At 39.3% G+C, this 14,947-nt stretch overlaps 3 protein-coding genes and 3 long non-coding RNA genes across 8 annotated transcripts in view; 3 read left to right on the top strand and 3 right to left on the bottom strand.

The window, feature by feature from the left end:
• LOC147838686 (uncharacterized) overlaps positions 1 to 14,947 on the bottom strand; it is a 1,589,207-nt gene that overhangs the window by 851,258 nt on the left and 723,002 nt on the right. The gene's annotated exons all lie outside the window — the stretch shown is intronic.
• LOC147838694 (uncharacterized) overlaps positions 1 to 14,947 on the bottom strand; it is a 200,245-nt gene that overhangs the window by 80,352 nt on the left and 104,946 nt on the right. The gene's annotated exons all lie outside the window — the stretch shown is intronic.
• The window catches only part of cert1b (ceramide transporter 1b), a 355,936-nt gene that overhangs the window by 312,292 nt on the left and 28,697 nt on the right, over positions 1 to 14,947 (top strand). The window lies entirely within an intron of this gene.
• si:ch73-299h12.1 lies at positions 193 to 4,586 on the top strand. The gene is made up of 3 exons (XM_087300547.1): positions 193 to 288; positions 978 to 1,094; positions 1,273 to 4,586. Exons 2-3 carry the CDS (start codon positions 1,037 to 1,039, stop codon positions 2,250 to 2,252), a joined length of 1,038 nt encoding a protein of 345 aa, XP_087156673.1. The 5' UTR covers positions 193 to 288; positions 978 to 1,036; the 3' UTR covers positions 2,253 to 4,586.
• LOC147831716 (uncharacterized) lies at positions 3,662 to 9,336 on the bottom strand. Its single transcript, XR_015519850.1, has 4 exons — positions 8,632 to 9,336; positions 8,203 to 8,539; positions 5,966 to 7,551; positions 3,662 to 5,574 (listed from the first exon to the last, which is right to left on the bottom strand). It is a non-coding gene; the product is annotated as an uncharacterized LOC147831716 (long non-coding RNA).
• Positions 10,046 to 14,518, top strand: LOC147838695 (uncharacterized). 2 transcript variants are annotated; one of them, XM_087300548.1, is made up of 4 exons: positions 10,046 to 10,142; positions 10,752 to 10,896; positions 11,923 to 12,860; positions 13,585 to 14,518. In XM_087300548.1, the coding sequence occupies exons 2-4, from the start codon at positions 10,839 to 10,841 to the stop codon at positions 13,621 to 13,623; spliced, it is 1,035 nt and encodes a 344-aa protein (XP_087156674.1). In that variant the 5' UTR covers positions 10,046 to 10,142; positions 10,752 to 10,838; the 3' UTR covers positions 13,624 to 14,518. The 2 variants fall into 2 exon arrangements, with proteins under 2 accessions (XP_087156674.1, XP_087156675.1); XM_087300549.1 differs by having other exon boundaries at positions 11,923 to 13,044.

The raw sequence follows: 14,947 nt of genomic DNA, 5'->3' as shown, positions 1-14,947 counted from the left end.
AGTCTAACGATAAATTATGACACGAAACTAAGATAATTAACAAAATATTGCCTCTGAAACATTTGTCAACGTAAATTGTCTGGCTTATAGACATGATTTCATACCGAATTATGAAGTTTAGACGATGTTTACGATGGCATCGGGTTTCCGCCAGTAGTGGCGCTCGAGCTCCGGACACGATGACCAACATCCGAGTCTACATGAAGAAGAAGAGAGCGCAAGAACGTAAACAAAAGGAGTGAAACAGCTGTTTGAGATTCTCAAAATCTGTTGTTTTATCTCACTATTGTAAGTATATTCAATTTATTATTATTTTAGGAGAGATCCACAACTAAAAAGGTCAGCTTATTTTGAGTATATGGCACAGGTGATTATTGTTGCTGAAAGCGATCAATTAATGTCATGTTTGTGGGGCTGCAATAATAAATCAGACCGTCAAAAAACATTAAAAGTACTATAAACAGCTATACTTGTTACAATTTAAGCAGAAGAGACGAGAATGAAAGAAACTCTCTGGAACAAAGGGTGTTTGTGGTTGGCTAATGTGAATCATTATTTCCAGGGCAAGAATCTTGACAATTGTTTTTGTTTTTTAATTATTTCCTGACTGTGTAAGTATAATATTAGGCTAATATCTTTATTTTGCCCATAGATATTTTTATCACCTTTTAAGTAAACAAATTGGTCAAAATAGTGCATAATTTTCTGCTTTCTTTATCAGCTCACAACCCTCAAACTGACTAGTTCAGTTTAATGAGGAATTATGCAAGAATCTTTAGCAGCTATTAAAGTAAAACAATTGGATTGATTGTTTGGTTTCTGAATGGTAATTTGAGCACTCATTCAGCACTAGATGATGGAGAGTGAATGTAAAGTGTGTGAAGTATCTGCTAAATGAGCTCAGTTCACAGACAGTCGTTACACTGATGAAATAAAAACAATCTTTATCTACATCTATTGTCTTCAATCACCATCAGCTGAAGAAGCAAACAGGAGGAATTACTGCAGGAGAAACCACTGACATACTATAGTAAAGATGGAGATTAAGGAAGAACCCTGCAGAATAAAGGAGGAAGAGACAGAGGAGGCAATAGGTTTGTGTTTTTATTCATTCTGTTTATTTGACTGATGAAAGCTGACATATAACACATTGTAGATTATTTCTTATGAATTCCTTTTTGTTTATGTTTATTAAATATTATAATTGAATTACTTGATTTTGCATTGAATTAAGACAAACACCCATGATTTAATAACCTAATCTCTTCACAGATGAAGATGGAAATGCAGTCGGCTCACAGACTGAACAAACCTTCAGACAAACTGAAAAGACTGAAGTCGAAGAATCGTTCAGCTGCTCTGAGTGTGGGAAGACTTACTCAGATGAATACACGTTCAGCGATCATCAGCTCTCTCACTCTGAAATAAAGACGTTCAGCTGTGATCAGTGCGGTAAAACATTTGTGTTGGAAAAACACTTGAGACAGCATCTTCAAGATCATGCTCCTGTGAAGCCTCACGTGTGTTTCTGCGGGAAAAGTTACACAACGATATACAAGTTAAGAGAGCATCAGGTTATTCATACTGAACCTCATGTGTGCTCCGACTGTGGGAACACCTTCAGTTCACTAACCAACTTAAAAAGACACCAGAATATCCACACTGGAGAGAAACCCTATCAGTGTTCACACTGTGAGAGGAGTTTCACACAACCAGGAGGCCTGAAAGCTCACGAGAAAGTTCACACTGGAGAGAAACCCTACGTGTGTTCAGACTGCGGGAAGAGTTTTGGTACGACTAGTAACTTAAACACACACATGAGGATTCACACCGGAGAGAAACCGTACACCTGCACTCAATGTGGAAAGAGTTACTCCGATAAAGGAAATCTGAACGTGCACATGAAGATCCACACAGGAGAAAAAGCGTTCTCATGCAGTGAATGTGGAAAGAGTTTCGCACACAAAAACACTCTCAAAGATCATCAGCTCTCTCACTCTGGAGTAAAGCTCTTCAGCTGTGATCAGTGCGATAAAGCATTTATAAATGCAGCATATTTAAAGCGACACCTTCCTGTTCACGCTGATGTGAAGCCTCACTTGTGTTTCTGTGGGAAAAGCTATGGAACAATGGCTAAGTTAAAAAGACACCAGCGGGTTCACTCGGGAGAGAGACCGTACACATGTTCATACTGTGCAAAGAGTTTCCCTTATTCAGAATCACTGAAAGCTCACGAGAGAACTCACACTTGAGAATAGCCATATTAGTGCTCATCATGTGAGAAGTTTTACTATTACAAAATCTTTGGAAGTCCATCAGAAAGTTCACACTGGAGGAAAGCAGCAGCAATGCTTTTAATGCAGCAGGAGTTTTGCTCAAATATCTAATCTATGAACTCATAAAATTAGCTTAAAGTTACCTGAATAAGACCTGCTTCAGAATCAGATCCATCACTCGCATGTAAACTGTGTAATTTTCAGATATACTGTAAAAGCTGGATTATCTCCATCAGACTGAGCTCATCTAAGAATTAATTGTGTATTTGAGCATTTCTGAATTCAATTCAATTCAATTCAATTCAGCTTTATTTGTACAGCACTTTTACAATGTAGATTGTGTCAAAGCAGCTTCACATAAATGGTCATAGTAACTGGAACAGTGTGGTTCAGTAACTGGAACAGTGTGGTTCAGGTTTTAGTGTTTAAGTTCAGTTCAGTTCAGTTTAGCTCAGTTCAGTGTGATTTAATCATTACTGAGAGTTCAAACACTGAAGAGCAAATTCATCGATGCGTAGCTCTACCAATCCTGAACCATGCGAGGCAGTGGCGACAGCGGAGAGGGAAAAAAAACTACACCTGATGGGAGTGAAGAAAAAAAACCTTGAGAGAACCAGACTCAGTCGGGCACGACCATTTTAATTTCTCCGCTGGCCAAAAGTCTAGTGCAGAGCTTCAGTCACTGCGGTGGAGGCTGGAAGATGGCCTCAGCGAAGACTCGTCTGTCTCTGGAGCGTCGCTGGAATCAGACTCATGTTCTCCACTCCCCACGACCATCAGCGCAGCAGCAGCTCAGGATATGGCCTGGTCCCGGATATGGAATCCTTGGGATCATCACGTCGCTGGTCTTGGATCCAATCAGTGACTCCGCATAATCTGAGGACCTCGGGAAGAGTATCCCCCTGGTGAAAATAGAGAATAAAGAGAATAATTAGCGTAGCTGCTGTTCATAGTGTATAAGCAAGATGCAGAAGCCTGTGTGGAACCCGCTAGGTGATGCATTGAGTGTATGCTTTACTAAACAGATAGGTCTTTAATCTAGTTTTGAACTGGGAGAGTGTGTCTGAGCCTCGGACGTTATCAGGAAGGCTATTCCAGAGTGTAGGAGCCATGAAAGAGAAGGCTCGACCTCCTTTACTTGATTTTGCTATTCTAGGTACTACCAGAAGCCCTGAGTTTTGAGATCTTAAAGAGCGAGTTGGTTTGTAGCGAGACAGAAGGTTGGTTAGATATACAGGAGCTGGATTATTTAGAGCTTTATAGGTGAGAAGTAATATTTTGAATCAATGGCAGCATCTGTTTCTTCAGTCTGTCTGTGGATTTGTTACTGTATGTCATGTGTTGGTGTTCAGCTGCTCAATTCAATTCAACTGTTTATTGTCATTGTGCACAGTAAGGAAACACGTTTCCCTGTACAATCAGATTCTTACTTTGCCGTCCACAGGGAAGTCAAACACACAACATAAACGACATACACATAAACACACATATATACACAGAAGTGACTGAAGTATGATTATAAAATGTAGGTATATGAATATCTATGAAAGTAAACAATATATAAAACTGATTTAAGTAATGAAACAGATGTAAACAATGTACAGTGGTTTCTAAATTGTGCTTATTATGCAAAAAGTGCCTAGTGCAATTGGCTTATGTGCAAAAAAAATAGTGCAAACTGGGATGGAGAATGTAGTGTTGTGCTAAGCAGAAAAAGAGACTGTTAATGTGCATTGGTTATCTGTCTAGAAGTCTGATAGCTGATGGGAGGAAAGAGTTCTTGAGTCTGGCAGTCCCTCCGCCCTGATGGTAGGAGTGTGAATAATCCGTGTTGTGGGTGAGTGGGGTCTTTCAGGATGGAGGCAGTTCTCTTGTGAACTCTGTGATGGTAGATAGCCTGCAGAGAGGGCAGTGGGGACCTGATGATCTTCTCTGCAGTCCTCAACACTCTCTGCAGACGTTTGCGGTCCTTTACAGTAGTGTTGCCATACCATACAGTAATGCAGTTGGTCAGGATGCTCTCAACCACACAGCTGTAAAAGTTGCTGAGGATCTTAGATGACAGACCATATTTGTTAAAATATCAGTGAAGTTTGGTCATGAAAAGAGCTTACATTATTACAAAACAAGCTTATTAATGATGTCATTGACTAAATGTCTTGTTAAAATGTTTTTTTTTTACACTGACTGTAAATTTTATAACTGAGATATAAGTAAACTATATCACATGAGTCATTGGCAGTGGTGAAAAGTCATACTCAAGTAAAAGTACAATTACTTGCCTAAACATGTAGTGCAAGTACACTAAAAGTGTCTGCTGTGATTATTAATCACTAGCCCCTTTCACACAGTGATACCGGTAAATTTCTGGAAAATTTCCGGAAAGACTTTACCGGTATATTGAAAAAAGCGCTGTTCACACAGGCGAGGACGTTACGGAAATTTTCCGGAAAAGAGCATTCACACATCCATTCCAAAATACCGGTAAATTCTGACATCATTCACCACAAATGAGCTTTAAACGGCTGCACTTGTATTTGTAAACATTTGACTAAATTACAAACTCTGTGGATGATCAATATTGTGAACAACTTTCACAGGATCACTTTCGCATGTCGAGATGTTCATAATATGTGCGTGTGCAGGCGCTCACAGGCTGTTTCACAGGCACACGAACGTAAACAAACAACGGCTTATCATAAGCATCTCATCGATGATTATTTACACAGTTGGCATTAAGAAGAACATATAAACGTGATCTGACTAACTTCTAGCAGCTAAATGTGTCTGGAAAAATATTCAAAGGCTTTTATTCTCACAAACCGCGCGGACGTAAATGCATCTGACTGTTGTGATTGGCTTAAGCAGACGTTTCACGGCAGCACGTTCTAGATGTGCACGCGCTTATTACGGCAATCTTCCATCTGCATTCACACAGCGCAGCATTCCGGCAAATTGCCGGTAATGTTACAACTTCTCTTTCCGGAAAATAGCCAGAACGAATTTACCGGTATTTTCAAAAAGGACCTGTTCACACAGACAGACCTTCCCGGAAAATTGCCGGCAATTTTCCGGAAAGGTCTGTATGTGTGAAAGGGGCAAAAGTATGAGTAAAAAGACCTTTCAAAAGTACTCAAGAGAAGTGTGTATTAAGGCTTGTACACACTGTGTTTATCGTTTCACTGGGGTCGAGCAGAAAAGTATACGAAATCACTCCTTGACGTTAGATGGCGCTACACAACTTTAAGCTTCTGACACCTGCTTGTAACACAGAAGAAGAAAACAGAAAGTTCACACACTTGGGCTGCGTCTGAAACCGCCTACTACTTAGTAGGTACTGCATTTGAATTTAAACGTACTACGGGGCCGTTAGAAAAGTACGTTCTATACAGTAGGAATGTGAAAAGTATGAATGGATTTCGGACGTACTACATCCGCCATTTTGTCATGGTCACGTGACCTACCTGCGTCAGTTGCATCGCCTCACTTCCATTCATGAATTCTCTCACGGGGCATTATGGGATAGCGCAGCGTGCATGGGATGCGCACTTCAGAATCTCGCCGGAAGTAGTAAGTCGTCCGGGTACTTCTCGCCTACGTATTTTCGAATTCTATGAATTCGGACATACTACTCGGCTCGCATACTGATTTTAGCGTACCATATAGTATGGAAGTATGCGGTTTCGGACGCAGCCTTGTTGAAGTTACTGGCGATTCGAACAAGCATGGGTGGTTCAAGTAGCAGCTCTAGCGATGAAGAAATGATTATTGTTCACCGGTGCAATAAGCAGCTCCACGGTCATATCGCCTCTGGGCATCTTCTTCAATGTGCGCTTGCATTGACAGTTTTCTGCTTGAGCGCCTCCAAGTGCTGTTTACTGTAATTGCAGCAGCTCTGTACACGTGAGGAAAAGTGCCAATCTGATTGGTGGAGAAGGCTTTGATGAGGCGCCTCAAAAATAAAAAACGAGCATGAGACGTTTTTTTAAAAATGCTGCTTTTACGCCTGCCGTTTTGTGTGTTGGTGTGCAAAATCACATTGGCGGCTTTTATTAATTCACGAGGCGTTAAACGTTGACGGAAAACAGCGCGTGCAAAAAGCATCCTTTATGCTGGGCCTTTACGCTGTTAAAAGCTGCTGCTTTTGCATGTAATTTGTGGATGTGTGTAAACGTAACATTCTGTAGTGCATCTGGTTATTGTCCAGCATGTACACAACATCATAAGACGTTAATATTAGGTTAGATTTAGGTTGTGATGTCAGGTGACCAAAATTCAATGTCTAGCACCGGGTTATTTTGATGACCAATAACGACATCAAATGACGTTTATATTTGGTCGACTTTAGGTTGTGTTAGAAAGTGACCAAAATCTAACGTCGAGCCTACATCTTATTGACGTCACATATGGACATTTTTTCATTAACACAAATACAACATCTGTTAGTGGTAACATCCGCACAACGTCAAGCTGTAACATCATTAGATGTTGATATTTGGTTGATTTGGGTTGGACGTTAGACATTGACGTAGGCCTGCATTGGGTTCTGATGTCAACCCGATTTTCATTTCCAAACAAAATGCAATGCCCATGACATTAAGGTACTACATTAATCTGACGTCATGTTTATGTCTTATGCCTGTTGGGTGTTTAACCCTCTTAAGGCAGGCGTTGCTGATTTGCAACAGTTAAAAGCATAGATTTTGCCTGTTTCTAAAATTTTATTTGAGCCTGAAAGGGTTAAGGCCATTTTGGTCATCATACATTAAACAGTGACCTGCATCTAAATAGTTTCTGGGTCAATGCATGTAAATATTCAGGACATCTTGGACACTTTTAATGCTTCCTAACAGTTTGCTGCAATTATAAATCGCCCGTGTCTTGAGATTGATCATTGTGATGCGATTTACCTTCTATGTGCAATTCGATTGGACAGGAATCACATGATGGATTTTTCTAATCTAGAAAGATACAATAAAGTAGTGACTGCAGGCTGAAGGAAAATAGTGGAGTAAAAGTACTGATACTGCACTAAAAATGTACTCAAGGAAAAGTAAAAGTACACATTTTTAACACTACTTGGTAAATTACAATTCCTGAGGAAAAACTACTCAATTACAGTCATTTGAGTGTTTGTATTTAGTTACTTTACACCACTGGTCATTGGTAAGACTTTATTTTGATGGTCCCTATTAGAGATGCGCGGATGGGCTATTATTTCATCCGCAACCGCATCACAAAACTCATCATCCGTCCGCGTCTTGTTTATTTGCGTCTTTTCCTCGCATCATATAGGGGTGGAAAGACGAGGAAAGAAAGCAAGGAAAGGAAACGAGGATACACAAATAAGAAATGAGAAGCACCCCTATAAAGCTCTCAGAATATCAGCAGTGAACTCCGTCTCCAATTGGCGCACAGGGACAAAAATAAATAAATAGCCTAAATTAAACGCACTGTACTGTACAATTTATTATTATTATTATTATTGTAGCCTAGAAAACGCATTTTGACACATCATTTCAACATTCAGACGAGAGCGCCTGGCCTCAATGCGCCCTGCTGCACTGAAGGAGCGCTCGCTCGCAGCACTTGTTGCTGGAATGCATAGAATTCTCAAGGTGCTGTAGACGTGGGAATGACTGCCTTGTTTCTCCCAAAAGGAAAGTAGATTTTCCTCTGCTGATCCGTCTATTCTTAATTTTGTAGAGGAAGACTTCTGTACTTCATCCAGAATTAGTGCATCCGATTCCTCCTCCCATTCTGTGAAGTCAGTCGTAGGCTTTTTCGTTGGTGCGCCAGCTATGAGTACAAAAACAGTACAACCGCCCACCACCCGCCCGAATTTAATTAAAATATTATTTTTCATCACGTCATCCGCCCGATCCGCGGCTGTAACCACCATCCGCGCATCTCTAGTCCCTATTACTATTACCTGATACTGCTCCTTCATTTAACTGACTATAAGAAACTTTGCAAGTACATGTCAACTTACTTACACTAACCCCAACCTAACAGTCTACCTATAAAGTAATGAGAATTATTCAACAAAATGTGCTAAAGGGATCATCAAAATAAAGTGAGTGAAATTAAACAAATGTAAACAAAAGTTTTTAACATTGTACTCAACATTATACAGTGCTGTTTAACAAAGACATTGCAGCTATTGAACAGTTTGGTAAAATACAATTATTATACCATCAAAATATATTTAATGTTCTTGAAATCATTAATATCATCTGTTTCAGTATGAAGTTTGACAATAGCTTATCAAGACTGCTGTTTATGTTTAATTCAGCCACATTTGGATCTCTTGTGGTTCATGAAATGTGTCAAAGAATGAAATCTGTGGATTGGCTCCCGCAGGTATCACTGAAGTTTGGTTATAAAAAGAGTTTAATAAATAGTTTATTATAAAACAGGTTTATTATTGATTTAATTTACATAATGCCTTGTGAAATGTTTTTTACACACTGTAAATTTTGAAAAAAAGAGAAATCAGCAAACCATATTACATGAGTCATTGGTAACACTTTATTTTGGTCCCAATTGCACATTTTGTTGACTAAAAGTTGCATTGCAACTACATGCCAATAATTCTCCTTTGAGTATTAGACTGTCTGTTTAATATGTGCTGACATGCTCCTTCAACACATTTAACTGACTATAAGAAACTTTGCAAGTATATGTCAATTTACACTAACCCCAACCTAACAGTCTACCTCTAATTTAAAGTGAATTATTTGGCATGTAGATGCAATGTAAGCTAAATTCAACAAAATGTGTTAAAGGGATCATCAAAATAAAGCGAGTCATTTATTGAACAAATGTAAACAAAGGTTTTTTTAACATTGTACTCAACATTATAGTGCTGTTTAACAAAGAAAGTTATTGAAGATATTGAACTGTTCCTTTGGTAAAATAAAATAATTATACCATGAAAACATATTTCATGTTCCTGAAATCATTCGTTACAGTATGAAGTTTGACAATAGTTTATCCAGATTGCTGTTTATGTTTATTTCAGCCACATGGGGATCCCTTGTGGTTCACGAAATGTGTCAAAAAATAAAATAGACACAGTGAAGTCTATTGATAAATATCGCAATGAAACACCTCCCTACAGAAAAATCCAGCTTAAACCAGCCTAGGCTGGTTGGCTGGTCGACCAGCCTGGTTTTAGAGGGGTTTTGGCCATTTCCATGCTGGTTTCCAGCCATTTCCAGCCTGGTCTTAGCTGGTCAGGCTGGGAGATGACCAGCTAAAACCAGCTTGACCAGCCTAGCCAGGCTGGAAATAGCTGGAAACCGGCAGGGAAATGGCCAAAACCCCTCTAAAACCAGGCTGGTCGACCAGTCAACCTAGGCCTAGAGCTCTGTAATAATAAAAAAAATATTTATGAACATTTGGGAACGAAGTAAGTTTCTGGTTAAAACTTATATATACGAAATATGAAGTTTAGACGATTTACGATGGTATCGGGTTGCGCCAGTGGCTCGGGGGGAGATGGCGGCACCCATCTTTGGGCAGACCGAAATAAACAGTAACACTACAGGATCCAAACAAGCTGAAAGAAGATCTTACGAGAATGCAAACTCGTAGGAAAGGGGAAGGCATGGACTGGTTAGTGAATGGGTCAGATGAAAATGACCATGGTATGAGGAGAAGGATGATATTGAAAGAGAAGAACGGATAGTGGTAGGTGATGGAAGCCACGAAGACGAAGGTTCCGCCAGTGGTGGCGCTCAAGCACCGGAGTGTGACGAGCATTCGAGTCTACGAGAAGAAGAAGAGAGCGCAAGAGCGTAAACAAAAGGAGTGTAACAAACGTTTCTGATTATCTAAATCAGCTGTTTTTATCACACTATTGTAAGTATGTTCAATTTATTATTTGATTTAGGAGCCATCTACATCTTAAAGGGTCAGCTTATTTTAGTGAGTGCATAGCGGTAGATTATTGCTGCAGAAAACGACCAGTTAGTGTCATGTTGTGGGGTGTGATAATAGATCAGACTGTCAAAAACACTCAAGATTAATATAAACAGACAAAACTCATTACAATTGAAGCAGAAGAGATTTATAGAAACAAAAGGTGCAGCATTATTTCCAGGGCTGGAATCTTGACAACGTTTATGATTTCTGGTTATGTAGGTGAAAGATTAGGCTGATATCTTACATATCTTTTACCACCTAAACAACATAGTCAAAATATTGCATCATTTTCTGCTTTGTTTATTAGTTCATAACCCCAAAACCGACTAATTCAGTTTAATGAGAAATTATGCAGAAATCTTTAGCAGCTATTAAAGTAAAACAATTGGATTGACTCAATTTCAGGATTCTGAATGACTGTTTCAACATTAGATGATGGAGAGTGAATGTAAAGTGTGTGAAGTATTTGCTAAATGAGGTCAATTCACATACAGTCGTTACATTGATGAAGTAAACAACAATCTTTGGCACACCTATTGTCTACAGTCACGTCCCACAGCTGAAGAAGAAGAAGAAGCAGCAGCGAACAGGAGGAATTACTGCAGGAGGAACAATTGACATACTATAGTGAAGATGGAGATTAAGGAAGAACCCTGCAGAATAAAGGAGGAAGAGACAGAGGAGGCAATAGGTTTGTGTTTTAATTTATTCTGTTTATTTGACTGATGAAAAACATTATGGGCACTATCATACATCTGGCGCAACAGGATGAACACCAACACACAAATATCTTTACAGATGAAAACAATTAAAGGATTAAAATGATACAAAAAATTTTATTTAATAATTTTATCAATATAAACAGCACTGCCTCCATGCATCATCTCGGGGGGCTTTTTCAGTTTATTCATGACCATCTGCATCTGTATCATGTTAATATTATTAGCAGTATTATTTATTATATGCAGATTTATATTTATTCTAATAAACACAAGCTTAGATTTGTCCGCTTGTCAGGGTTTTGGAGACGTTTGGACATAACTCAGTTTTCTCACTACACTTCATTATTATCGTTAATTTATTCCTTTGTTGGAGATTAAAACTAAATTTAGAAATAGTTTTGAAGCAAATCTTTGTGCTTAACAAAGAGAATTAAATATGTGGGCTAATGGATGCGTTCAGTGGAGTGAATTTCCACCGTTTCCTCACTCCGCTAAAGTAAAGAGAAAGTGGCTGAATGGAGGAGGCTCGTTCTTTATCATCGCGCTGCAGATGCTCTGTTTAACTGTTTTCTCGCTAGTGAAGCGTTCAGTTTTTACACAAGTCGCCAGTAAATAGCAAATGCACAATGGAGCGACTCTTAAGAGGAATGAGAGACGAGACTCTGATTGGTTTAATGCACGTTAAGCTTAAAATACACCCAGAAGTCTTTAAGAGAATAAGCACAACCCTGTTAGACCATGCGCCCGTTGCACAGTGCCTATATATATGTCTTTAAAGTAGATAAAGTGGATTCAGACACAGCCTTAATGCTTTTGCGCCATGTGCTTTAGACTTTGAGCTTAGATCATTAAAATAAAGCCCTGAGATATAACAAACTATATTAATTTGTTTTAAAGTACATTTTATTTCTCGTTATCCTTAATGTTGTCAATTGAATAACAGACTTTGGAATTAAGACAAGCACCACTGATTTAATAATCTAATCTTTTCACAGATGAAGATGGAAATGCAGTCGGCTCACAGACTGAACAAACGTTCGCACAAGCTCTAAAGACTAAACACGAAGAATCGTTCAGCTGCACTGAATGTGGGAAGACTTACAAACATAAAGACAGCCTTTACAAACACAAAAGGGTTCACGGTGAAAAAGTTTTATTCATATGCACCGAGTGTGGGAAGAGCTACTCGGATAAATACACGTTCAGAGATCATCAGCTCTCTCACGCTGCAGTAAAGCCGTTCAGCTGTGATCAGTGCGATAAAACATTTGTGTTGGAAAAACACTTGAGACAACATCTTCAAGTTCATTCTGCTGTGAAGCCTCACGCGTGTTTCTGCGGGAAACGTTACACAACGATATACAAGTTAAGAGAGCATCAGGTTATTCATACTGAACCTCATGTGTGCTCCGACTGTGGGAACACCTTCAGTTCACTAACCAACTTAAAAAGACACCAGAATATCCACACTGGAGAGAAACCCTATCAGTGTTCACACTGTGAGAGGAGTTTCAGTCAGCCAGGAGGCCTGAAAGCTCATGAGAAAGTTCACACTGGAGAGAAACCCTACGTGTGTTCAGACTGCGGGAAGAGATTTGGTACGACCAGTAACTTAATTACACACCGGAGGATTCACACTGGAGAGAAACCGTATCAGTGTTCACACTGTGGAAAGAGCTTCTCTCATTCAGATTCTTTGAAAGCTCATGAGATTATTCACACTGGAGTGAAACCTCATGTGTGCTCCGACTGCGGGAAGAGCTTTAGTACATCAAGCAAATTAAGAAAACACGAGAGGATTCACACTGGAGAGAGACCGTATCAGTGTTCACACTGTGGAAAATGTTTTGGTCAGTCAGAAACCTTGAGAGTACATGAGAGAACTCACACTGGAGTCAAACCATATATATGTTTGACCGTGGGCGGAGATTTAGTTCATCAAGAAGCTTAGAAACTCATAATAAACAGTTTAAACAAAGGAGTTAATGATAATGTGCCCCTTCAAGTAAAGTCATGACACAAACATTCATTGACAGATTATAGCTTCATGTTGGTTACATTTAGCTGAAACTAAAGTGTTAATTATTTATTCATTCATTCATTTTCTTGTCGGCTTAGTCCCTTTATTAATCTGGGGTCACCACAGCGGAATGAACCGCCAACTTATCCAGCATATGTTTACGCAGCGGATGTCCTTCCAGCTGCAACCCATCTCTGGGAAACATCCACATGCACACACACTCATACACTACGGATAATTTAGCCTACCCAATTCACCTGTACCGCATGTGTTTGGACTGTGGGGGAAACCGGAGCACCCGGAGGAAACCCATGCGAATGCAGGGAGAACATGCAAACTCCACACAGAAACGCCAACCAGCGACACAGCGACCTTCTTGCTGTGAGGCAACAGCACTACCTACTGTCTCCTCACAGCAAGAAGGTTGCTGGTTTGATTCCCAGCTGGGTCAGTTGGCATTTCTGTGTGGAGTTTGCATGGTCCCCCCGTGTTTGCGTGGGCTTCCTCCGGGTGCTCCGGTTTCTTCCTGAGTTCAAACACATGCGCTATGTGTGTGTAAATGACACTGTATGGGTGTTTCCATGTACTAGGTTGCAGCTTTAACGGCATGCGCTGCGTAAAACATATGCCGGAATAGTTGTCGGTTCATTCCGCTGTGTCGACCCCTGATGAATAAAGGACTAAGCCGAATACAAATCAATGAATAATAACTTATTAATTAAGGTTGGCATTATTCCCGCATGGACTGTTGTATCTCATCATTAGTTCTTAATAAAGTAACATTTAGTTTAGGTGATGTTTTATTAACGAATTTCGGGAGGAGCACCATCTGTCTTTGATGAAGCTAATTTATCACAAACAATCATTCTACCATCCAATCAGCTCAAGAGCAAACCCCTATAAATAGTTGACTTCAGCGTCCCTCCACCACCCCATCTCCACACTATTAAACCCGATACTCATTTAAATCTGAGGGGTGAGCATTCTAGTTTGACACTGCGCTCAGACCCTATCCCTCTCTAGCCTGCTAAAGGGAATAACACGAGTTAGGGTGTCTTCCCGAGCTCAGAGCCCTCTCCCCGTATAGTACGCCAAATATTCTATTCAGTCAAATATCTGTGAGTGTGAACTCGTGAAATATTAGTACATCATTATTCAGGTACTGTTATTACTGTTTCCATTATTATATAAGAAGATTCTTATTGTGTTGCAGACATTTGGACCAAATGTACATTTTCCCAAAAACTCTAAAAATAAAATGATGGTCTACATAGTTGAATGATTTTCTGTCTGTTTTGATGTGCTCACTGTGACGTTTTTGATTCATTCAAATAGTGTTTCATTAATCATTGAATGCAGAATATAATTTGATCTGTGCATTCTGTTGCTAGTGTTTTATAGTCATCATTCAAAGCTATAATAGAGTTCCAGTTATCGAGAGAAGATCCTATTTAGGTTTAGGGATAAAAGAAATAGGAGTCATATACGAGTGGTCTATTATCAATACTTTATTTATTTACTGTGGTTAAGATTGGAGATAATCGCTCAATAAAACAAAATCTACAGTTAAATCATTGTTTCGTGTGGTTTTTTAATTGTGATATAAGCTTCTGTGGTGATTTGACCTCACATAATGTTTTCTCATGGTCACTTAAGAGTTTTGAAATGATGATCAGAGTCGTAAAATGTCAGATTATAAATATTTCCAAACAAATTTGTGCAGTTTTCTGCTCTCTTTTTAGGGACATCTTTTGTGTTATGGTTAATCTTTAGTCAGCATATGGTTTGTTGAGCAGTTTTTCTCTAAACTAACTAAATAACAACAATTCTCTTCTCCTTTTTTCATCTATTTACTATAGGCAATCTCACAAAGGCACTTTCTGCCTCAAGTCATGCAATTTATTTTAAAGCCTATATGGTATTCACATTTGTCAAACAAGTTTGTTGTGATAAAGATGAACATTTTCGAATATAATTGTTGCCGATTTACTCCCACATTC

Source organism: Danio rerio, chromosome 21 (genome assembly GCF_052040795.2).
Source record: "Danio rerio strain M-AB ecotype USA chromosome 21, GRCz13ab, whole genome shotgun sequence".
Taxonomy (NCBI): domain Eukaryota; kingdom Metazoa; phylum Chordata; class Actinopteri; order Cypriniformes; family Danionidae; genus Danio; species Danio rerio.
This window is presented reverse-complemented; position numbering and strand designations above follow the sequence as displayed.

Excerpts from the sequence above, each read along its gene's own strand:
- si:ch73-299h12.1 (XM_087300547.1), top strand. The coding sequence starts at position 1,037 with ATGGAGATTAAGGAAGAACCCTGCAGAATAAAGGAGGAAGAGACAGAG. Across the intron at positions 1,095-1,272 it reads AGAGACAGAGGAGGCAATAG|ATGAAGATGGAAATGCAGTC; the intron begins GTTTGTGTTTTT and ends ATCTCTTCACAG.
- LOC147838695 (XM_087300548.1), top strand. The coding sequence starts at position 10,839 with ATGGAGATTAAGGAAGAACCCTGCAGAATAAAGGAGGAAGAGACAGAG. Across the intron at positions 10,897-11,922 it reads AGAGACAGAGGAGGCAATAG|ATGAAGATGGAAATGCAGTC; the intron begins GTTTGTGTTTTA and ends ATCTTTTCACAG. Across the intron at positions 12,861-13,584 it reads TGACCGTGGGCGGAGATTTA|TTGTCGGTTCATTCCGCTGT; the intron begins GTTCATCAAGAA and ends ATGCCGGAATAG.